We start from the raw sequence: 24,241 nt of genomic DNA, 5'->3' as shown, positions 1-24,241 counted from the left end.
ACAGAGATCATGATTTCTAGGGTGCCACAGTGTGTGCTGCTAGCCTGACTTCTGGTTAGAACGTCCTTTTTAACCAATGACTGTTCTCTGTGTGCCACCTGCGTGTTGTGAAGAGCAGCAGGTGGAAGAATTGGCAATATGCCCAGCCTATGGCTTGAGGGTGTACCCAGATCACATGAAACTATTGTGGTCACTTCTTTATCAGGAGTGTAGAAAAAGATATTTAGCCACAGATTCTTTACATTAAAAATAGCTGTCTAGGAGGGTATTGTTTTCCTCCCCAGGAATTGTTGCCTAAAACAGAAAGCTGTTTATTTAGGTGATCTGTATTTTACCAGCTGGTGTACAAAGGGCGGTGCTGTCTGAATGCCCTTTGCTGGTGTTCATTTCCCTCTTGACAGGAAGGTAGGAACTGTGCTAAGGTCACCTTTGCTAAAGGGACAGCAAGGCTAAGAGCACACATTTCCAGAATAATTCAGTATTACGTGGCTCAAACCATGGGATGAGAGTTTTCAGTCACTCCTCTTCCTCCACCCACGTGGTGTGCAGGTGTTTTTTTCCAAAGAGTTCAGTGTACTGAATGGATTTTGGAAGTTAGGGTTTTTAAAAACTCTACTTAAGGTTTCTTTTTGCTTTAGAATCCTGCTCTAAGCTCTTTTTAAAAATTTGCCTGTAGGAACTGTACTGAGCTTGGCTGGAGAATCTCTCTTCCTGCTTAGTGCAACAGAATTTATGATCAAGTTGTCTAAAGGGCCTTGTGTGTGGCCTTCTCAAGATCATGTAGACATTTCTTGATGTGCCATGTAAAAGTGCTATTCCCCTCACCCTCCAATGTGTTGTATTGGGACACTCCATTCCACTTCCAGCATGTTTGTATTGTGTTGATAACTGACAGCTGTTTATTTTGATTTTCAACATGAGGGTTAGGTAATCCTTCACTGTTGAGCACTATGCATTGAGGAACAATGGTGGCCAGCCTGTGTTAATTCTCTGCCAACTGGAATTTTTATATGGCAAATGCCACTGACACACCTTGAATGTGAGAATTCATTGCCCAGAACAAATGTGTTTCTCAACACGCATTTTATTTTGCTTCTGCTGCTCTCCCTTGTGGTGAAGTTTCAGGAAAGGACATTCCAGTGGTGCATTTTTGCTCTCTGGGCCCGTTTGTCCTGTTGTTCTCTCTGAGTGTCATATACCCACGGATTTTCTGCATTATTCCAGAGAGGAGAATGTCAGCATTTTGAAAGGGAACATTTGAAGGGCAAAATGAAGGCAGCTGTTTTATGGCCATGAGTTTACAGAACCGTATTATGATTTTTATGACTGCATTTCCTTTCATTCTCTTGAGATACAGGCACAGAATGTTTCCGTGTGTGTGAGGAAGGGAGGTGGATCTACACAATACACTTAAAAAATGTCATCAGTAAAGTCACAGCGATTTGTTCTCAAGGTTGAAAAGTACATTAGGGTTTAGTTTAATTTTCTGTGTCCAGAAGCCCAAGATCAGTTTGCCTGAAGGACTGTGCATGCAGGTGTGACATGGATGGACACTGTGTGTGGTCCTCAAGCCAGGCAGGCTGACTCCTCTCCATCCTATCACAGCAGAACTTCCCTGGGAAGAAAAGCACTGTCCTGTGTGAGGGGATTTTTTTTGTGGCAGGGTCATGTGTTGAGGGGTATGATAACCAGGAGCTCAACATATTGTGCTTGTCTGAGGAGGAAGTTAACATGTGAGTGAGCAGTATTTGTAGCCACAATATAGAAAGCTGGTTTTGAAAGCATCTTTGTGGTGGCTGCTTTTCCTGGAATGATGTGTAGAGAGGTCATGGCCACATGCACACAAATACTAGAGGCATTTAGAGGGTCTGGGGGCACAGAGTACTTCTGGCCAGGTTGTGCTGCTGAGGCTGTCTCCTGTCTGGCAGATGTCATGGTATGGACCACTCTTTGCACATTTGACCCAATCTGTGTGCTGTTCCTCACCCTCTACTGCTCCTCACCTCTGCTGAGTGTCCAGAGCTGGAGATTTATGGGAACTGGGCTCCCTGGCTGCACCAGCAATGACTTTTATCGGTTCCTCTGTGTGACGACATGAGGGTAATAAGGAAGGGTAGTAACCCAGCCCACAGCACAAATCCCTCCCTCATGGCCTTGGATGCTGAGGTGAACTACAGAGTTAGAGAAACATGGCTGTCCTGAGCAGAGCAGGTCAGCAAACACCCCCACAGCCTGTTCCAGGCTGGTTCCTACCATTACCTATATGTGTGCTGTCTTCAATCTTAACTATTTTTTAAGCCCTGAGCAGTGCTCTGTGTCACTTCATATCATGCCAACAGACCCCACAGCCAGCTCAGCACGGTGCTGCCAGGAGATCTCTCCTGCCAGTGGTCATGTGTGTAGGCACAGACCTAGCAAACATCGGGGACACATCTGGATCTCAGCTCACACCCTCTGCAGCTGTTTATTCCCAAAGGAACAGGCAGTTGGAAAAGATGCTTCACCTTAGGGATCTTTTTGGCTGGAGGTAGGAGGGGGGAAGGCTACAAGTTCTTTTGGGATAACTTTGTAGTGCTGGAGGAGGCTGAGAACCACATCGAGTGGAGCTGGCATCTGCACCTGGCAGGTGGGATCATGGCACATATGCTTTGCCATGCACTGCTTCCCTGTTAAGAAAATGTTTTATTCTCTACAAAGCAGAACCCAAGTGCAAATTGATGTGGCTGCAGCGTGAGCACGGGGCTGTAGTGTTATGGTATTTCAGGTGCCCCTCGGATTAAGGTGCTGAAATAGATATTGTCAAGCAAATTGCTATGGTCAGGCAAAGTTATTAAAATGAGAAGAGAAACGGAAATAGTTAAACTGTGCTGATGGGTTTTCCCCCCGTCTTATCAGTGTGGGTTTTTGTGCTTGCCGCTTACATCGAAGACTGATGAGCGGTTTCGTGTTCCATCCCCGACGAGCCCCGAGTGATGCAACACCGCTCCGGATAACCGCGGCGGCGACACGCTGCCAGGGACGGGCTCGCCCTCGGTTTTCTGTAAATGGGAGATTGCCACTCATTGTGGAATGCGGCAAAAGCGGATGCTGCGTGCCCGCTCCCCCCACTTTCCCTTTTCCTCCTTCTTACCCCCGCTTTCCCTTCCCTTTTTTCCGTTCCCCCCCCTTTTCACTTCTCTCCTTTCCAATCCTTTCCCCGCTTTCCTTTTCTTCTGCCCCCTTTCTCCCTGCCTTTCCCCCTTTCCCCCTCCTCCCCTTTCTCCCCCCTCTCTCCTTTTCCCCGTTCCCCATAACGCAGTCACTGCGGCCGCCGGCAGTGCGGGGCTCCCAGCCGTGCCCGGCGGGCTCCGGAGCCGGGCCCCTCCGTGTCTGGGCCGCCAGCCCCGCAGTGTCCCCGCAGTGTCCCTGCAGTGTCCCCGCTCCGGCCGCGCTCCTCCGCCAGCCCCAGTGTCGGTCCCGGGCAGTCTGCAGCCCCGGTCCCGGGCAGTTCGCAGCCTCGGTGTCGGTGCGGGGCAGTTCGCAGCCCCGGTCCCGGGCAGTTCGCAGCCCCGGTGTCGGTGCGGGGCAGTTCGCAGCCCCGGTCCCGGGCAATCCGCAGCCCCGGTCCCGGCTGGTGCGTGGCCGGGCCGGGGCATTCCCGGCGGGGCGGGGGCAGCGCTGCTCCGCCCCGTGCGCTGCACCGGCCCTATAAGGGCGGTGGCGGCGCCGGGGCACGGCCAGAGCCCGCTCCGCTCGGACCCGTCGCTGTGTCCCTCCGTGTGTCCCGGCACAGCCCAGCCCGGCCCGGCCATGCCGCTGCCCCGCGTCCCGCTGCGCGCCGCGCTGCTGCTCGGCCTCCTCCTGCGAGCCGCCGCCGCCGAGTCGGTGAGTGCCACCGGGGGACACGGGGGAAAGGGGAGGGTTTGCCCCGGTAGCCAAGGGCTCCCGGTGCCCGGGGGGCGTGGGTGACCCGCGGGTCTCGGGCCCCACTCGCTAGCAGCCTGAGAGCCGGTGCCACCGCTGCCCCCCCGCGGGTCTGCCCCCGCTATTTGCCCTTCTCCAGGGAAAGGGAGGGTGGGCGAAACAGGGAGACGGTGATAGGGCCGTTCCCGTTCTTCCTCCGGTTCCCTTGGCTCGGGCGCTGCTTCCTCCGGCAGATGCCAGAGCAGCGTCGCGCCGGCCGTGCCGGTGCCGCGCTGTCCCCGCGGCTGTGCCGCTCCTCACGTACCCCGTGCCCGGGGTGCGGGGCTTGCAGCACTGCAGGACACCCGGCTACCTGGTGCAAGTGAGCTGCTCTCGTTACAGTTTCAATATCCAACTTCTCGTCGTGAAAATACTTTAATTCTTCTTTTCTTGTCCATGTGTGGTGGGTTGGAAGCCTGCGATGCATTACAGCACCTGGGTAGGCTTTCCAGCCGTACCTGAGTTTGGTTGTGCTGGTACCTGGTGTCTTTCTGTGTCCATCAAACCTTCATCGCGTCCACATGGTAGTGAAATATTATGCATTACTGTGGAGGGTTCAAAAATCTCTTAAACATATAATGAGGTGAAACATTTTGGATGCTTCAAGCCAGCACATGTGGGGTCTTCGTGGTGAAGCACAGATCTGGGGATTCTGGCTTCCCCGCTGTTTGTTTGTTTTTGTGTGTGACCATCTTGCTGATAGTGCATCAGGGCAGATTCCTCTGTTAGTGTGAAAGAGCTGCTGAGATTAAGGTAACTGCAGGAGATCAGGGGCTCCCAATGTAGATTTAATCATCCGCTTTGGTTTGTTTTGGGCTGAAGGCTGGGTGGGCAGATCAGAACTGATAAGGCTCTGCTGCTTTCTAGTAGGGCCACAGGGCTGGGGGTTTGCTGATTGTCGAGCAGGAATCTCCCACAGAGAGCATCTGTAGTAATTGTCAGCTACTCTCTAAAACCAAGCAGCCCAAATCCACTTTACTCTAATCTGGTGTGTTTATCCCTGCCATTAAGCACGTGAATCGGTCGTTTGGGAACTGGCCCAAACTAGTAGGGCAAACCTTTGGGGCAGACAGCATCTGGAAGTTGCACTGACCATGTTTGGTATGAAATGCAACTTGGTGTCCCTGGGGACTGGACTGGTCTGCAAGCATCAGGTTTCTGCGAAGACAACAAATTTTGCACAGATGTGGTCTGTAAATCCTTATATAGAACTTACGTGGAATATTTATCCGTGACTTTTAAGCTACCTAAGATTGAGTGTGTGCTTGAGAGGTAACACTGGCCTACTATAAAGCCTAATCCAAACAAATTGTTTGGGTTACAGGCTGTCGGGGAGGAGACAAGGATGACACACCGTTTGGGAGAGTTCTGCTGGCACTCCTCCCGTATTATTTTTTTTAATAGCACTGCCAAAACGTGCAGGGCTGCACAGCATGTGGCTCTCGGTTTTTCTGTGCGGGCAGGGTGAAGACAGGTAGCTGTTTCTTAACAAGATGGGGATTGTATTTCTTGTGCTTATGTAAGAGCATGTGGATGTTGAGAGTGATTCGGTGCTTGAATATTTCCTCAAGCCTGTACAAACAAAAATGCCTTGGCTCTTTTCCCCTTGAGCAGCTTTCTGGTGTACATGGGATTTCTCCGTGTGAAGCAATCCTGGATGTGTAAGAAGGTGGGGAATATTACTGAAGTGCCCAAGTGTGACGTTGGCGCTTGGGCTGTGGGTGGGTGGGTTGTGTTACAACAGCCCCGCAGCTTTGTGTGAGAACATTGCTTTTTCCTCTGGGGCCAAGCGGGGCTGGAGCTGATGCCTGGTGTCACCAGGTGGTCCCCAGCCCTCTTCGCTTGAGTGCCTTGGAAAGCAGAGGCTGTGTGGGCAGGATGCTCCCCTCTGTGCTGTGCAAGGATGGGCTTCCTGCAGAAGGTGCTTGAGAGGGGATGGACAGAAAGTCACCAATGCATCCAAGATGTGGGGTCAGTGGAGTTAACAAAGGATGTGAGGTCTGCCTTGCTTGTGCAGAGTGGCATCACTGAGCTTTCCGTGTGCTTTTAGCATCCAGAAGTGCCCCAGGCAGCACAGGAGGGAAGCAGGGGGTATTCCCCTATGGCAGAGGGTTTTCCCTCTGCTGCAGCCTTGGGCTCTGCTCAGTTTGTCCGGGCTGCAAAAGGGCTGAGTGCTGGAGCTCAGCAGGGCTTTAGCAGTGCTAGTGGGCTGCAGGCTTGTTACGGTTGTCCTACTTTTGTGCCTTGAACTATGCAGAAAAAGTCTTCATGCAGCACCACATCGTGTCTGTGTCCTCAGCAGTACAGAGGAGCACAAATCCAACCCAGAAGCGTCTGGCAGGGGATTGCTTAGGGAGAGGCGGGGGAGGCTTCATGCTGTTTGTGGGCTCTGTTTGCCGGTTTAAAGCAATCATGCTCAGAGGCCTCCTGATTGGCAAAGCTGGTGTCTTGTTGATGATAGCTGTGTTTGGAAAGTAGTGCAGCATTATTAATGTTAAAACCGGTTTGGCTTGTCCTGCTGCCATTGATCCCCGAGGCCTGTTCTTTCTGCTCTTTGCCCAGTTTCTCATCTGTCCCTCCCAATCAAATCAAGACATTGCTATCTGCACGTTTAACTTTATTTTACCTTTACTTGCCAGGTTCACATTTAGAGCAAATCTCTGCTTTGCTTCAGTCTCCCTAAAACACAGAGCAGCAAAATGACAGTGTCTGAAGTGACATCCTTTTAGCCCTGAAGGGGAAGGAGCTCATGACTTCTGGAAATCAGATCTATAGCTGTTGGGATGAAATGACTGTAGCGTGTTGGAAAAAACAATTTCTTTAGCACCTTGTACTTTCTTGAACTGCATGCACAACTCCTGGGATAGGAGTCCAGGGCTGCACGGTCCTTCCACAGCTGAGCACCTTGGATGTGGAGGTTCCCAAGGGTAGGAGCAGTCACCCTGCAGCACTTGGGGCACAGTCAGGGAAACAGCACTGCTGCCCAGCTCTCATCTGTCCCAAGTGCTGCCAGCTCCCATGCTGGAGAGTGCTTTCCTGTGGTTCAGAGCTTTCCCGAACATCTTACGCAAGAGGCAAACCGGGGCTGAACTTGGTACTTTTCAGAGCTGTGATACCAGAGGCTCATTCACCCTGGGAAGTAAAGGCTGTTAGCCAACCTGATTGCTCTCTTTCCTGCCCCTCCTGTTGCTCTCTCCCAAGGTCTTGGCACTCTGAGATTCTGCAAAGGCCTGCATCCAATCCAGCACCAGGGAAAATGTTTTTCCTATGTGTCTTCCCCTCTTCCTTCCCTTCCCAGCCTCTGTTAATGGCTGTACTATTGCCTTGAGCTGTTTCAATGGCATGGGGAGGCCATTTGCTCTAAAATGCCTCAACTAGAGCCTAAGGTGACCTTGCCGTGATTTTCCTGTAGTGTCATACTGCCTTTTCAAAATGCTTGTGTCCCACTTCCACCACAAGCTGGAAGCTGCTAACCTGACTTTCCAGTTGATGATGGAGGGGGGCACACTGGCTTGCTGCTCAGCGTGCAGGCTTCAGCACAGCTCCTACAGCTGCTTTTCCTTCCCTTTTGACTCCTGGTGCTGATAAATGCTGTTGGAAATATCCTGGTTGCTTGAATCCCCTTGACTATAAGATACCACTAGGCTGTGTTGTATTTTGTGTGTAAGTTGTTTTACCTCAAATGAATGGATTGATGGACTTAGGTTTAAAGACTTTTCTTGATTAGTGATAGTATCTGTACCTGTAAGGGGCATGGCAGCTGTGATTCCACGGTCTGCAATGTAAATTACTTGGGTTGACTTGTAAGATTACTTGATTAAGTTATCACGGCTCTGTGATCCTGCAGAACTCCCCAGCCAGCAATCACTTCGGCCAGACTAAACGCAGCATCCATCCTTAAACACTTCCTAGCTCTTGAGGTACCGTTTATCCTCTGGAGCCTGCTCTTAGGTCTTGCAGCTGCATTTTCCCCCTCTGCTCAGTACATCCTGTTCCTTTATGCCCTGTAACAACAGCCGGGCTGTGCTGCTTTTGCAGCCTCCAACGAGAAGTTGCTGCAGTTGAGGCACTACAAAACCGAGGGGACAAACCCTGCACACGCCTGACCTCCGGGCTGCTGCTGAGGAGCATGTGTGGCTGTTTGTTTGAGACTCGCTGGAATGCAAATGCTTGAGATTAAGGATTCAAATGATTTGCACTAGAATGAGACTCTTGTGATGAGACTGGGCTTGGTGGCTCTGAATAGACAGGGCAGCCTAGTTAAAAGAGTTTTACTTGTAATAAGCCTCTGCTCTGAGGGGCTATAAAAGATCCTACGCTAATGAGCAGTTAGGGCTGTGCTGCTAGGTTAGTTCAGACATTTTTTTGTTTTTAAGCGTGTGCCTGAATGTTTGTCCAGTAAATGCTGCTGGTCAGAAGATCAGCTCTGCTGTGTGTCGCCCTGACTTGCAGCAGTCATGCTCTGACTCAGGTTTCTGGCACTTGGCTTGGCATCCCAGCTCCGGGGACACTGCTGTCACCCTCTGAGTAACGGCCCTGGCCCCTTACCCAAAGCAGTGACTCAGACTTCTGAGGCAGCACAGAGGTGGATCTCTTCTTCTGGGGCTAGAAAAGGGGTGACAGGCAAAACTGGTGCTGCTGCTTGGCACCCAGTCTGTGCTGCCCTTGGCACCGAGCGCCTTTGCTGCTGCCTCCTGTTTAATCTGGTTGTGGCTTTGGTGGGCAGAAGAGCTGTCGGGCTCTGACGTGTGACTGCTGCCAGCAGCCGAGTTGGTGTTGGCAAAGACAGATCAGAAAATGGCCCTCTCTTGAGCAGCCGTAACTTGCTCTGGCAGGTCCGTGGTTCCTTCATTTTCAGGCAGATACTGTTGGAAACAAGAGTTGCCTGGGAGAGAGGAAAGCAGCAGAATTATCTGAAATGACTGAAAGCATTCAAAGCAAGCTAAAGGAGCATAAAGTCTCAAAAGAGGGGGTTAAATACTTAATCCTGAATCTGGAGGAAATGTCAGCATAGGAGGGGAAAGCATGCAAGATGTAGCTGTGTCCCTCTCAGTTTCTGAATGCTGGCTGACTTGAAAAGTGTGCATCTTGTAAAACTCTTTATTTTTGCTGTAAGTATGCACTCTTGTCAGTTTTATCCTTAAGTCCTTTGAGGCTGAGACTCTGCTCATGAAATGCCAAGAGGCTGTTGTTAGACAAATTATTGAGATAACTTAAAAATCAAAGCAGGTAATTAAAATCTCAGGGAGACACTCCTTGGGGCAGGAAGGAGACTGGGAGACCCATAGCACTGTTACCCAAGCAGCTGGTCTTATGTCAACCAAAACCACAGCTTAAACAAATCGTGTTTTGTCAGGGAAAGCAAAGCCTTCCATGGGAAGGATTTCTCTCTTAATGTTGCTCTGCCTTAGCTGCTGAAGGGAAAAAGGTATTTTTACCATGGTTTCTCTAAAACTGGAATACAAAGAGATGTGGCCTTGCCCCACTTACCTTGCTGTGAGGCTAACCCTGCCTGCTGCCCTTTTGCTGCTGTTACAGTCAAACTAGAGCAATGGGAAGCAGTGCTAACGTGCATTAGTGACTCTGAAAGTGCTTGGACTGCACTGAAGTGGCCTGCACAGCACAGTAGGCAGAAATCTCTGTGCAGAAGGGAGAGTGACTGAGAGGAGTATGGCTGGAAGGAAGGCACCAGGCGTGATGCTCTGCTGGCCTGGAGAGGAGTGAGACCCATAGGTGGAGGGACAGATCCTATGGAGGAGCTGCTTTAGTGGTCTCATGTCCTGCTTTAAAAACAGAGCAGCTCCTACTCTCCTCCAAATGGAAATACAGCCCTTACTGATGTCAGGAGCTTTTGCTTGGAAGATTCTGTTCCCCAGCGAGGTAAATATTTATTGCAAATCCACAGTGTACGGTGGAGCAGAGTCTGGAGCCAGGATCTCGCAGGAGACTATTTATGCGCGGGCTGTTCTTGGCGCTAATTCCAGATTTCCTGAGGCTGAGTATGAGGAGCTGGTCCTGCGTGTTGGTTACTCACAGACCTGCTCGTCCAGCCCTGCATGAGCTCCGCAGCACCGGGGAAGGAGTGACCAAAACAATAGCTGGGTCCCTCTGCTCTGGCCGTGCCACTGCGGGTGCACAGATGTGGTCAGGGAGGGCTGGAAAACTGCTGCTGGTCGCTCACCCTCTGCTCAGAGAGGGGAAGGAGCCTGACTGGGAGTTCAGAGCCCTCAGAGGGAGGAAAATGCTTCTGGAAGTGACAGGTTTCCTGAAGTACAGCTGCATTATCCCTAACAGCACGCGCTGTGTCTGCTGCTTTCTGGGCCCAAGCCAAGCCATAAGTAGGCAATGTCTTTGTGAAGAAACAAACCAAAAAAACCCCCACCAATCCCCATGCCCTGAAAACCCAGCCTCTGGTGCTGCAGCTAGCCAGGAAAATCCCTGCTGTTGAAATGTTTGTTTGTATAAATGCTCACACGGATACGGCCGATAGCGTAGCAGCAGCACTCCACTGTCTCGAGTGCTTTTGTGCCGATAACTTCCTCTGCTGCTGTTCTTTGCTGGCACCTTTGCCAGCAGAGCAAGGCTTGAAATAGCATAACTGTGCTGGCAGAGCCCAACTGCCTGGGCTAAGCCGAAATCTTTGGGCTACTACTTCTGATTAGATTAAAGTGGATCGTGGGAGGGGAAGCATTTGTAGGGCGCAGCGTTGGGAATCTCGACTGTACAAACAAGCTGAGATTAGCCGCATGGTGAGCCAGATAGGAAGGGCACTCTTTGAAGTTGGGTGTCTGCTTGGCTTAATTTTGCTAACGCTCTGGCAGGAGGGAGCATAAAGATCCCAAAAATGCACGTCACACATTTCTTGCCAAGTGGAAATTCTGCTTGTGTGCGTGTTCGGGGAAGCATTGGGGTGTAGCTGTATTCTAGGAAAGGGCAGTGAGGGCAGGCCTCTTCCTGGCATGAGGGGGAAGTATGACATGTGAAATATCCCAAGTCTGAAGTGTCAGCATGAAAAATCATCCTTGATGGAAAAGCTGCTTTGCTGGGGCATTTATATCCTTTTTTTCATCCACAGACCAGGATGCAATAGAATCATTTATTATAGACTAGGGCAACTCAGAGTGAGTTGTGAGCTGGAAAAAGTGTGAATTCCTTTTTTAAGCTTGAACAGAATTTTTCCAGCTTCTCAGCTGAGCTCTGGACAGTGAAGCATATGAACTACTTATGATTAGGTTTGTAAATACCATAAAAAAATATAATCTCTTTATGAACTAGGTGTGTACCATGGCCTGTGACCGGGAGAACCCTTCAGGGGCGTGAGATGTCTCTATCACAGTTGTTTTCCTCTTGAGTCACATGAGAGCTCCTGCTTTTTCCTCCTGTAGTTTTCCTCTCAACTTTCTTTCTTTGCTTCAGGGCAGGTGATGGACACGGAGCCATCTGCAGCTGCCTGCTGAGCTTTATCTCCCTGAGCTGGAGTGGGAGGTGGTCATATTCCTGCTTTGGAGCTGGGAATTGAGTGTTCAGAGCAGATATTTTGCCACCATTGCAGTAAACACATCCCAGCATGTGCCTATCTGGCAAAGGACTCGAACTTTATGGCTTTGCTCTTGGCTGATAATCAGGCAAAAGCAATTAAACAAGAGTTCATTCCTTTTTAATCTCCCTGTCCTCCTCCTGCAGCGTGGCCAGTGCGCGGTGTGGGCTGGAGGGAGCAGGCTGTGTGCGACAAGGAGCACAGCAGCTCAAAGGTAGCTGAGGCTTGACTTTTTTAAGTGCCAGGAAGCCTATTTTGAGCAGGCAGGGCCTGGGAGGATTCATCCCTGCCGCAGGAGAGGCACCCGTGACAGCGAGTGGCTCTGCGGGATTACGGTGGAATTGTCACGGGGATTAGGCTGTGCTGCCGCATGAGCCCGGGGAGAGCCGCTTGTGGCGACACGGCTTAAAGAATCACCCTGAAGAATCATCCAGGGAACGGGGCCGAGGGGGGAGAGGGCAGCCTGGGCTTGGGCTGGGGCTGGATGTGCCACATTCTGCTGTGTGCTGCGGAGTGTGAGCACACCGGGCTGCGGGAGAGGCAAACCTGCTTGGACAGGGGCTGGGCAGGCTTCCCGGAGCTCTCCTTGAACAAGCGATGCTCTAACCAGCTGAACAGTTCCCCAGCCTGCAGGTTGCTTCTGCTGTCTTATTAAGAACCCCCCTTTTTTTGCTCCTGAGAACAATTTAAAAATAATCCTTTTCCCCTTCTTTGGTGAGAGGCACAGCCTGTGCAGTAGCTGCTGTGGGTGCTGGAGGTGCAAGCCCTGTTCTGCAGTCCACTCTGATTTCCCCCTCAGTCCTCACAGCGTTGTGGATTTACCTTTTTGGTCACTGTGTGGGGGTGCTGGACAGTGGCTGTCAGAGGACGTGGCCAGGGCTGGCTGTGGCCCTGCTCTGGGACTGCTTGGAAAATGTTGAGCAAAGGTGGTATTTAACCATGTCTGGAAGCCTCGGGTGATCCTGTCATGCAACTAAATGCAAACATATGCCTGGATGGGAGCTGTTTAACTTTTGTCCCTTGGCACAAAGGCCAGTGCAGGCCGTGTGTGCTGCAAGTTATGTGGGACAGACTGACCAGGGTGGTAAAATGGTACCTCCAGGCATGGTCACAAGGAGCTGGCACTAGTGGATTTTTTTATTATTTTACTGTGGCTACTGTGTTAAGGGAGTTAAGTGTGACTTTGATTGAAATACTGATATTTGCTGTGCTCTCAGGACTAAAATTACTTCTGTGTGTTATTTTTTTCTTCTTTAGATAGGGCTGAAGCGTGGAGTGAGGGAAGGGAAGGGCATTTTGGGGAGGAATATAGACCCTTCCCTCACTTGTCTGGAAGGAGCTGCCTCTGCTGGAAGCTCATGTCACTTGTAATAAGGTTTTTTAATGCTTATTCAGATGGGAAGATAGAGCAGTCTTTGCCTGTTGTCACTGCACACCTCCCTCCAGTGGAGATCAGCTCTGTTTGGCTGTTTCACACTGATTTGAGCTGCCCTGTTTCCAGTGCTGTGTGGCTCCTCTGCTTTTGGGGGGCTGTTGTGGCTTCAAGAGGATGAGCTCACTGCTAACCCCATGCTTGGCGTGAGCTTTAGAACCTTCCTGGTTTGTGGGCTGCTGCAGTAGAAGGGTGGAAGTGAACTGGATGGAAATCCCCTCTGCTGGGCTCGGTGGTTTACAGAGCTCTGCATCCTTGCAGCTGCTCGTGTTCAGGAGCCCCTCCTGGTTATGCTGATAGTTGTGCATTGTGGTGGTGTGAGATGACATCTGTCTGTGACAGCGCAGGGTCTGGGGAGGATATTTTGTGTCTTGCTGCAGTGAAATGAGGTGATCTGTACCACTGACCCTGGGTGCAGAGCACCTGAGAAGCCCTGGGAGCAGCTCACACCTCCCTGTCCCTGCAGGCTACACAGAGTTAACAGTCTGTGCCTCTGCCCTTCTCTGCCCCCTCCCAGGCTGCCCCTCTGCTCTTCTGTAGGAAAGGTTGACTTTCACCTTGCTCCTGTTTACTCCTGGGTTTATGTACACAGTGCTGGGGAGGGAGACCAGGAGCAAGCACTGGGTCTCCATGCCAAAATTATAAACTTGATAAGGGCTCTGTACACTGTGAATGCCCCAGTCCCTGTAGGTCTGACTCCCTTTGCAGCTTGCTGGCTGTGACCCTTCAAAGGAGCTTTTAGTGAACTATGTTTGATCAGAGACTGGGGACAGCTGTAAAAGCCAGTTTCATGTCTGGAAAACTTTGTCTCTGCCCCAAAACACCATTTGGGATTTTTTGAAAGTGTTTGCAAAGGCTGTGGTGAGGACGTGTGGGCTGGGGCAGGTGAGCAGCCTGGGTTTGTAATTTCCCAGAACTTGCCAGTGGCTGGGGAAATTCACGCATTGCACAGAAACTTTGCCAGCTGCCTCAACAGCTGATCTTGCTTTGAGAAGAGGTGAGTGGTATTCTGGGGCTGTGAGGGAAAGCCCCAGGAGCACAAAATGGAGTGGGATGGGTTAGGGATGGAGCACACCAGGGCTGCTGGGGTCCGGGGGTGCTGTTCCTGTGCCTCCACTGAGCAAAGAGTGTCTGGCTTCATACAGTAGTGCACCCTGTCTCAAAACATGAGGCCTCTGTGCCCAGCTTTTCCAGGAATGGCACTCACAGTTCACGTGCCTGATGTGCTGGTTGTCTGGCAGGGAATAAACTCTTCCTTATTTTTTTTTTTTTCTGTGACTGGCAAGCAGGAAAAGCAAAAGCTTCTACTCCCCAGCATACTGTTTAATCTCCCTTTGTGCTTACTGGGGATAAAGCTGCTTAACATGAGGAAGAAATCCTTGAACTAGACTCCTGCAGGAAAGGTTGGTTCCTGTACAGACCCCTCCTAGAGAGGAGCACATTAATAGCAGGACTCTGCTTCAGCTGCCAGGGTGAGGTGGGGCTGTGCAGGCTCTCCCAGCAGGTCCCTGGCCTGGCTCCAGCGTGGGGAGAGCAGGCTCAGGGCAGTGCTGGTGCCCTTCTCCAGCCAGCAGTTGCAGAAGGGGTTAAGCTGGATGTGGCCAGGGATGACTTGGCAAGGGCTGACGATCCTCTTGTGGCCTTCTCAGAGCTTTTCCCTCTTGGCCACAGCCTGCAAGCCCAGAGGAAGTACAGGCACCTTCCGTGGTGCCTCTTCACCAAGCAGCAGAGCTGCAGGGAGGACTTTGTGCTCTTGGAAAGGGATGCACTCTTTTTAAACAACACTTCAGGGAGCTCTTCATGTGGCACTTGGGAAGCCCAAAGCTGTTGCTTTTAAGTCCTGTGAAGGTGCCTGTGTGCCCTCTCACAGGTGTGTATGCAAGGAATGTGCCTGCTGCAGACCTGCCCTGTGAGCACTGCACTCCAGAGTTAACCCTTCCCAGCCCTGCCCAGCTCCCAGGCAGGCCTCCTTCCTAGAAGTACCTGCCTTGAAACCTGGAGAGTAATTGTGGAGATGCCCAGCAGCCCTCTGACTTTCCTGTTGGATGAACCTGTAATGTGAGGCCACTGCCCACAAGAAAAATTTCCTGTATAGTTTGAGAAGTTTTTGTGGCTTTCAGGAACTTCCCCATCCTTGCTCAAGAGGATGATGAAGAATGAGTTCAGGGAACGCTCCCATATAATCTTATTTATGCTTGTGAGTCAGTAATTTCCTTGTTATGTGCCCTGGTGGTAAACACTGTCTGTCCTGATTTAAACAGGGGTTTTTGATAGCCAGACCTGGTGTGTGCCACAGCGTGCACTAATCACAGTGGCTGTGTGCCACCACTCAGCTTGTGGCTGGGCTGATCTGATAAGGCCAGTGGGCTGTCTGGCCACCTCAGGGCTTAAACCTGGGGTTTCTTGAGCTGCCCTTGCTTGGACATTACTGGCTGTGACTCATGGTGAAGCACAGGATGAGCTGGCACTGGGGTGTGGCTCGGCACAGCACTTGCCAACATCAGCCTGCCCGGTGCAGGGCTTTTTGGATATGCAGCAAACGTGCTTCCCAGGAACTGGGTTCTTCTTGCCCCTCAATGAAATGGCCAGAAGCTGCCCTGGGAACTGCTACTGCATGCTGGCAAGCAGTTTCTATTGCAGGGCTGGCTTTGGCTGGGTTTCACATATCTTGAAATGAATTTGCCTTGGAGCAAGTGATCCGTAACGTTAGGAATGCCTGGTTCCAGGCTGGAAGAGGATTTCTTCCAGGCTGACTTTCCTCCCAGCCCCCTTCCCAGTATCTAGTGCCAGGCTTGGCATAGCAGAGAGAGGGTCTGGGAGGAGAACTGGCCTCAGCACTTCATGCCCTCTGGGCTGTTCATCTGGTTATCCTGTAGCGGGGTTGTTGCTGGGGAAACCAAAAATGCCTCAATGAGCAAGGAAAAGCACATCCAGTGCAAAATTAGAAACATCTTGCGCTTGTTTGTGGCAAAACCCGTGTGCCAGGGGGCAGGGGAATGGGGCTGGAAGCAGGGCTGGGGCTGTGGGCAGAGGAAGCTGACACATGGCTTGTGGCTGATTGTTTGCCTTGGTTGGAGATCAATAGCGGATGTAATTCATCACCTCTGGGCTGTGGGATGGGCCACACCTGGCCAGGTGAGCAGGAGGGCTGATCCCAGCTGCTCAGGGCTCCGTGGTGCTGCCATCCTGCTCTAGGTGTCCCCAGGAGTCTCTGATCCTCCTCACCCCAGTGAGGCTGTGGCCTGGTGAACTTCTACACTGAGAAAACCCCCAGATGGGCAGGACTGTGGAATGCTCTTGGGGTAGTCAAAACCTTTGTCAAGATTTCCCAGTTGTCCTGTGAGGACAGCACAAAAGAATGTTGTCAGCTTAGCCCCCAGCTAAGGGACTGTCCATCTGCATTGTGCCTCTTGCCTTGGGGGAAGGGGTTGAGTCCCCCTCCATGGCGATGATTTCAGGTCTGTGGAAGCATCTGGAATCTGTGGGATGGTGTTGAGCAACCCCAAAGCTCATACCTGTGGTCCCCTCGATGGCCTGGCCCCAGGGCCGTGGGGCAAGGAGAAATAGTTCTGGGAAGTTGCATAACTTCAGTGAGGGCAGGAGATTTAGGCTTGTGGCTCCTTGAAGGTCCAAGTGCAAATGAGCTCTGGTGTGCAAATTGCCCTTGTGGTGAAACAGCTGATATCTGGGACGCTCTCCAGCTTTTGTGCTGTAACTGCACTCCATGGGCCTTTGGATCCTGGAGATATTTTATGGGTTTGTTTGTTTACATGCTTTTTGAAAAGGTGATGCAGGGGAAGCTCTTCCTTCAGGCAAGTCATTATTGATGGTGAGTGCTCTTGAACTCAGCCTGTATTGCACTGCAGTTCAGCTGAACTGACAGACCAGCTTTTAACCCTTGGGTGATAAAATAGGCTTGTTCTCAGTATAAAGAGTGAGGAATGGCTTTGGTGTGAAGCTTTGGTGCCATGCAAAAAATTGACCTACACATGACAGGCTTTTTTCCTGGGATTAACAAGTCCTTCCAAACTCCCTCTTGTCACAAACTGAAGGTATTGCTTTTCCAAATGCTTTGTCACAACCTCCTGACCAAGATCCTGTTGTGGTATTTTCACCCTGTGTGTTCAGGCGAATCTCTTCAATCTGTAACCCTCAGGAAATTCCCCTCCCAGACTGGCTCTCACTTCTGTTCTGATAAATTCTAGGGAAATTCAGCTGGTAAAGATAACACTTTTGGTGGAGAGGAAGTTCTACATTTAATGTTTTTCTGGTGGAAGTGCTGTGCTCAGGTTCTGAACCTTCTGTGAAATGCTTCTGGAGAGTTGTCTCATATTTAACATGTCTCTGCCCCCGTTTACAGGTGAGAGAAACTGAAACCATGGATGCTGGATGGCTTGACTACCCTGCCTCTGGGGACCTGCCAGATGATGAAGACATTGGTGAATTCAGGCCTCACTTAACCTCGGATGGGTTAGATCTAGATGAGGCATCTGGGTCAGGAGGTGAGTGACGAAGCAGATCTCCCTCAGCTGTTGCTGTGAAATTTCTTTCAGCACCAGCCCTTGAGTGATGGGCTAAATCACAGCCAGAGCTCCAGAGGAGCCACAGTGTCAGGTGGAGATGAAAACTGTGACTCGTAGTCACTGAGATGAGAACAGTGAAAGTAGTGGTGCTGTGATGTTGAATTACTCAGGGAGGACACATGGAGTCCAGCCAAGCCTGTCTTGCTGCAAATGAAAAGGCCTTGTGCTGGCTGGATCTTTTTCCTGTTGAACTCCAAAGAACTGCTGAGAAACTTTAAAAAAAATAATCTATTGTTGAGGCAGTGTTAAAAGGCTTAAAGTTAATGTCTCAGCTGAGGCCAAACAAGGTAAAGGACCAACTGGTGTTCAAGTGAACTCTCTGTGACATGCAAAGCTCCCTGCCCAAACCAGTTTCTGTAGCTCTGTGTCCCTTTGTGTGAACATTTGTTCTCTAAAAGTAAAAGAACAAATGCTGAAATCGGTGCCTGACATGTTTGGGCAGATCTGGAGGGTTGGTGAAGGATCCTTTAGGGCTGGGCGGTGGGAGCAGTGCCCTTCATTGGCATTACCTTATACGCTGTGGCAGACCTGCTCTGCAGGGGCCAATGGATCCAGCTGAAGATCCTTCCCAGGACAGAGGTGTTGGTTTCAAGATTACATCTCGTGGTCTTGTGCAACCCAAGTCATTAAATGATAAATAGTACTAGTAGATAGGAGGGAGTAGTAGAGGACAAGAGTCCTAGTTTGTGTGCAGTTGCTGGTATTGCAGAAAGTGTCTGAATTCTGTAAAAACAGCATGTAATGACGTAAAAACTTGAGAGCCCTTTCTCTTTTTTTTGTCCCTTTTGCAGACTATTCAGACTCTGAAGATGGCTTGTATCTGACCACCATGGATACCCCTGTGGTAGGTATTGTCCCAGTGTGTGTTTAAGCAGCATTTAGCTCCTCTGGTCTGTCTGTGAAACTTTCTGAACACCCTCCCCCCCTGCAAGACGTGGCATCAAGACGAATCCACCTGCTTGGGCAGGCACAGTGTACTCAGTGTAATGCACTGAGCAAACTTTCAATTCCTGCACACCCTCCTGGTGTCAGCTGCTTGCTGATGGGTGTGGTTTGTCTGTGTTCTGTAGATATCTGACAACTATATCCCTGGAGATACTGGGAGAAAGATAGAAGGTGAGAAGAAAAACACAATGGTGGACAATGAAATCATTCCAGACAAAGCTGTACCTGTCGAAGAGAACCTGTCCAACAAGATCTCCATGGCAAGCACAGCCAACAGCAGCATCTTTGAGAGAACAGAAGTCCTTACAGGTAATACTCCACCTTGTCCTGGTAAATCATTAATACTGGAAATCAAAATGGTTTCTGTTGTTGCCTGTTTCCCTGGGGAGCAGCTCCCTGCTGACAGGGGAATGAGTTGCTTTACCTCTGTGGCTGCCTGGAGCAGGGTGATTTCTGCCTGCTAGTTCTTAACAGCAGAGCCTGCTGCTGTCTTTGCTGGGATAAACAGCTTGTTTTTGAGCCTGCCAGCTGACTGTTGGCTTAACTCATGTGGCAGCTACTCTGCACCCAGATACTGCCTCAACAAGAGGTGTCTCTGGCCATAAAGCAGTGACATCATAACTTTCATATCAAATATAGGCATCTTCCTTCCAACCTCTGCCCAAGTTGTGCCTTTCCTGAGCTTTGCCAAGAGCCAGGCAACCCCTCTAAAGGATTCCAACACGTGGTCAGCTGTAGGAATCTGAGTACCAATGTCTAGAGCAAAACCAAGTGACTGTCTTCCCCCTCAGCATGTGGGACAGGTCTGTCTCCAGCATGTTGCTGCTTCAGGCACTTGGTCTGATGGTCCAAGCACAAACCCAAACCCTTTGTGCTGACCTGCAGCCATCCTCCCAGTCAGAGAAGAGATTGGAAGAGTGGATTGCAAAACCATCTAGCAAAGAAGCTGATTTAGTGCAAGGAATAGGTGTCACTACAAGGGATAAACATCAGTGAAGTCTTGTGGCCACCCTTGGTGTGAGGAGAGAGGAAATCTTAGTGGTGTTTTGTAGGTTTGTGGGTTTTGGTTGTTGGAGTTTTCTGATTTTTTTTTTTTGAGGGAAGTGGTGTTGGTAATTGGATGTTGATAAATAGAAGTACGGACTCCCCAGGGTGTGCACACACAGGTAGTTAACAAAACATTCAGATTGGAGCCTGTACCATTTTCCTGTGGGTTGTGGTGGGGCTTTTTTGGGTGGGGTTTTTTTTTGTGTCTATACAGGGAGACCATCTTCATGTCAACATTTCTTTTTTGGACTAAACTGGAAAATTAGCTCAAACTGGTTAATATGGAACATGTGATTATTCTGTGGGTGGACTGGAAGCTATCCTGGCCTTTCCCAGTGACATCTGCTGTTGCTGAGGGTGCCAGCACATGCAGTGACAGGCTCACGGACACTGACTCTGGAGGCAGCTCTGGGCTGCTGCTCTTGAAGCAGATTTTGCCATGTCACTGGAGGTTTGGAGTTGTCCAAGACTCATTCCAGTCTCTTTCCTCCCCAGCTCTCATCGCAGGAGGAGCAGTGGGTCTCCTGTTTGCCATCTTCCTGATCCTGCTCTTGGTCTATCGCATGAAGAAAAAGGACGAGGGCAGTTACGACCTGGGGAAGAAACCCATCTACAAGAAAGCCCCCACAAATGAGTTCTATGCCTAAGGCTCAGCAGCACCTTGTGCCCATCAAGGGACAAACAGACTGTACGGAAACACTGTGCCCTCAGATGAGATGTGCTGAACAAATGCTTTCTTATGTTTTGGATTGAATTTCAAAGTGACTTGGAGAAAAAACAAACTTCCTTCGTGACCCTTCCCATCCCACTCAGCTAACGAGGGCCCAATGAAATACAAAGAGTCTGAAAAAAAACCTCAGTGTATTTTTTTTTTTCTAAGTTAGTGTAAAAAGAATAAAGATGCCAAATTTTTCTGCTTGGTTTTATAGAGGGTATATAAACACAAACCAGACTGTATGGAAGCAAACACCATGTGTTTGCATCCAGCGTGCTGTGCTGGGATTGGCTGCTTCTATAGAAGATGGCTTTTTTTATAAATCTTGCTACTTAGATGTCCTGCAGCAGGCTGTTGATGTGAAGCATTTTTGTGGAGAACTATTTATGAATAATCTCTTACACTACAGATAATGTTGCCTTATCAGGGAGCAAAAGGCCCACAAGGGCTCAATATCCCTGAATGCCATAAAGGGCCTATGGGAATGTCTTCCCCAGGAGATTTCTCTCTCTTCCTGTTGGCCCCAGGGCAAGGGTCATTAGTCCTTGAAATCAGGACAGCCAGTTGTGTTTGGCTATGGCGACACCCTTTCCTTGCCTTCAGTCTCTTACCTTTTTTTAAAGATTGCTTGTAGGTTTTTTTTTATAACAAAATTTAAAGAAAATAGCCTAATGTTTATATAAAGTTTGTAGAAATTGTTTTGAAATAATAAAAAAAATAATCTACTTTTTTAATTTCCTCAGATTTATTTTTTCAATCCCTTTGTGTTTCCTTTGGCCGGGCATTTCTCTAGAGATGCTGTTTTGTATGATTCATATTCTGAACTGAAGCAGAGTTAGCTAAAGAGTGTTACAGGTTTCTTCTAGTTCTATAGCAGCTCCTATAGAGGGTAAAGATATTTATGGTTTTCTCATAACTTTTCTAGGATTTTTTAAAAATAGAATTATTTATAGTTTCTGAAATGGCTGCTTTCTCATTTGGTAACTTTTATCCTTTTTATGTAAAACACTAATATAATGAGTCTCTGTGAAAACTATTTAAGCTTTATTCTGTGAATTTCAATTACAAATTCAAGGCAATAACTTCTGTATGCAAAGTTGGATGCATAAATATGATTGAAGTAGGGAAAAGACAAGAGTAATTCTAGGCTGTAATATATTACAATCAGTCCTATAGAGCTATATATTATATATTTTACTGAGATATATACAGATGAGAATGAAAAGGCTGGAGTTAATTCTTCAGCAGCCTTATGGTGTGGTGTGTAAGAGGCTTTTGATCTTGTTTGTGCTGCTGTTTGTCCAGTGTCTTGTGTAGAGCACCAGGGGCTTGAGCCTGGGGGCTCCCTGGCTGTGTCCCGGCTCCTGGAGGCAGCTGAGGCCGGGATGTGCTGGGTTTGATCCACAGAGTGAGAGCAGAGATCCCCTCCTCGAGCTAGAGTTGGAAGCCTGCAGTGTGCAGGTGATAACTTTGTCCCCTGCCTCTCAGGGAAGGCTGCTCTGAGCTCTGCCTGGGTGGCAGCTCCCTCCGGCAGGCACTGAGCTTCCATAGGGACAAGCTCTGAGCTGCCCCGTTGTGGATCTCTCTGAACATCCCCTGTACTTGGCTCCTGCCTCCACTAAGAGTGGGACCAGCCCCCGGTGTCCCCGAGCAAAGGGTGGTGTGTGTCAGGAAGGTGTTACAGAACCGTGAGCAAGCTGGGTCCTCCTGCATCTCTGAGTCTGATGTGGTCTGAGACAAAAATCTCAGTGTGGGTCCCCAAACTGAGCACCTGAGCAGGCAGCACTAAACCAGGCAGTGCAAAGGCTGGTTGGGAATCTTGGAGGCTCCTTAAGCCTTCCTGAGGCTTTGCTGTAGGCTTGAGGCCAAATCCAGAGAGATGATAGGAAAAAAAATTAGTGTCCTCTTCTTGGGGTGAGGCAGGAACATTTGTTGAGACATCAGGGGAAGAGGAGAAGTCCTCCTCCTCTGGGTGACTCACTTGGTCCTAGAACAAGTGTGTTCAGGGAAACTGTGGGCTCTGGGAGGCTCTCAAAGCTGCACAGAGTTCACTGGAGGCTGGAAAGGAGAGGGAGGACTGCACTGCCTGGGGACAGCTCTGCCAGGCAGGCAGGAGCTGCGGCTGCTTCTTGGGATATTTAGATTCTCTTGTGTAATTGCTCTTGGGGATTTTCCACTGTTACTGGTTTTTATTTTATTTTATTTTTCTCAAATAAATGGTACTTTCTAAAACTGGCTTCTTGGACTTTCTGATCTGAAGTTACTTTTGGGAGTTGGATAACTGGGAGCTAATGTTTGTGTAACTGCTTGGTTTACTGAAGGGGGAGGCACGCTGGGACCTGGTGTGGTGGCCTGCAGCTCAAAGGGCCTTTGTCAGCAGCTCCTGAGCTGCCTCCAGTGCTGACCCACGCATGATTCCCCCAGGACCAGCAGCCCTGGGTCCCTGGAGCTGCTCAGCTCCTCCAGACAAGTAAAGCAGTGACTGCACAGTGCCATGGGGTGTGTCCTGCCTCCTGCTCAGTTTTGTGATGGCACTTTGGGAGTGCTGTCCCCTTGTAATCAGGAGGGGCAGAGGGAGGTAGAAAGAGGCCTGTCCCCTCAAATGAAAGCAGTGTGCTGGGTAGTTTGCTTAACCAAGTTTCAAGCCAGCCCTGTTTAACTAATGTAGGCCTTCCAAGGGGTGCAGAGCTGATCAGCTGCTCTGGGAGCAAGTCCACAGGTGCCTTCATGCTGTTTGGGACAAAGCAGCTGCACTTTTAGGCAAGCTCTGGAGGAAACTGCTGCTTGTCCAAGCCCCTGTGCTCTGTCAGCTTGGTGCTCTCGATGGACAGGACCCATCTCTCTCCCCAGGCAGGTGGGGGAGCAGGGCTGTGTGCTGGCAACAGTGCTGGGGCTCCTCAGAAGTGCTGTTTTTAAATGGATTATCATCCTGGAGAAAATCTAATTCCCTTCTCCCTGGTGGGAATTCCTGCTCCAGGTGGTTTGGATTAGCACAGACACAGCAAACAAACTGGGGCTAGTACACAGGCTCCCTGGGGCTGAGGGAGAAACACGTGCTCTTGAGCTCCTTGTTGCCTGCTCTGTGCCAGGTGTGCTCTCAGGCCCTCTGAGAATGTGATCCAGAGCTAAGAAAAGCAGAGCCCTGTGCTCCCAGGCCCTCCTGTGCTCCGTGGGAGCTGCTGTTTGTCAGCACATCAGTGACGTACTCCTGCGAGCTCCATGTTCTCGTGGCTGTGACAGGTTCTTGGAAGTGCTGCTTGGAACAGCCTTGTTTGTCACTTTTTTTCACCCCCTCTTTTTCCTTTCTTTCTCTCCTGGGCTTCGTCTCTTGGTTGCAAGAATCCTGTGTACTTTCCAAAACTGCCGTCAGCGTAAAAGTGCCTTGTTTTTGCAAAGCAAGCTGGACGGGTAGTCTGCAAATCCCCAGAGCGCGAGCCTGGCTGCCTGCCTGTCCTTGCAGAGCCCCAGTTCCTGAGATGGATTTGTCACCATTCCCTCCGTCTGCCTTCCTGCCCTTCCAGCTAGCCTGCCTGTACCTGATGTGTGCTGAGAGGCACTGATACCTTGAGAATTCCTGGTCTTCATCTCTGACCTCACAGATGGCACTTTTTGTTTTTCTTCTTAGTGCTGCTCTGGGTTTTAAAACCAAGAGGATCTGCTTTATCTGGCTTGAAAAACTCAGCTGGAATCCTCCCAGGTACTGATGTGATCAAGCCACCAGGGAAGGTCTGTCATTCCCAAATGCTCTCTGAATAAGGGATATGGAGGAGCTGGAAAATTAAGCGTAACCTTGCTGACCCCCTTTGCTTTATAGCTTCTAGGGGGTTTTAAGGTGATGTTCGTGGGTGTTTGGGTCCCTTGTTTTGCAGTGTTAGCTGAAGCACTGGGGTGTGTGCTGTGCTGCATGCCAAAGGTGCCAAAACGGGTCACAGCAGTGATGTGCTGGTGATTGTGTCCTGTCCCCAACACCTCGAACCTGCAGAGTCTGGGAGGGCACAATTCCTGCACTCTGGAGATGTGGGGTTTCCCATGAAACCACC

At 50.1% G+C, this 24,241-nt stretch overlaps 1 protein-coding gene across 1 annotated transcript; it reads left to right on the top strand.

The window, feature by feature from the left end:
* Positions 1-3,704: 3,704 nt before the first annotated feature.
* Positions 3,705-22,438, top strand: SDC4 (syndecan 4). The gene is made up of 5 exons (XM_063404617.1): positions 3,705-3,864; positions 17,272-17,413; positions 18,286-18,338; positions 18,565-18,748; positions 19,982-22,438. Exons 1-5 carry the CDS (start codon positions 3,790-3,792, stop codon positions 20,131-20,133), a joined length of 606 nt encoding a protein of 201 aa, XP_063260687.1. The 5' UTR covers positions 3,705-3,789; the 3' UTR covers positions 20,134-22,438.
* The last annotated feature ends 1,803 nt before the right edge of the window (positions 22,439-24,241 follow it).

Source organism: Prinia subflava, chromosome 8 (assembly GCF_021018805.1).
Source record: "Prinia subflava isolate CZ2003 ecotype Zambia chromosome 8, Cam_Psub_1.2, whole genome shotgun sequence".
Lineage (NCBI taxonomy): Eukaryota > Metazoa > Chordata > Aves > Passeriformes > Cisticolidae > Prinia > Prinia subflava.
This window is presented reverse-complemented; position numbering and strand designations above follow the sequence as displayed.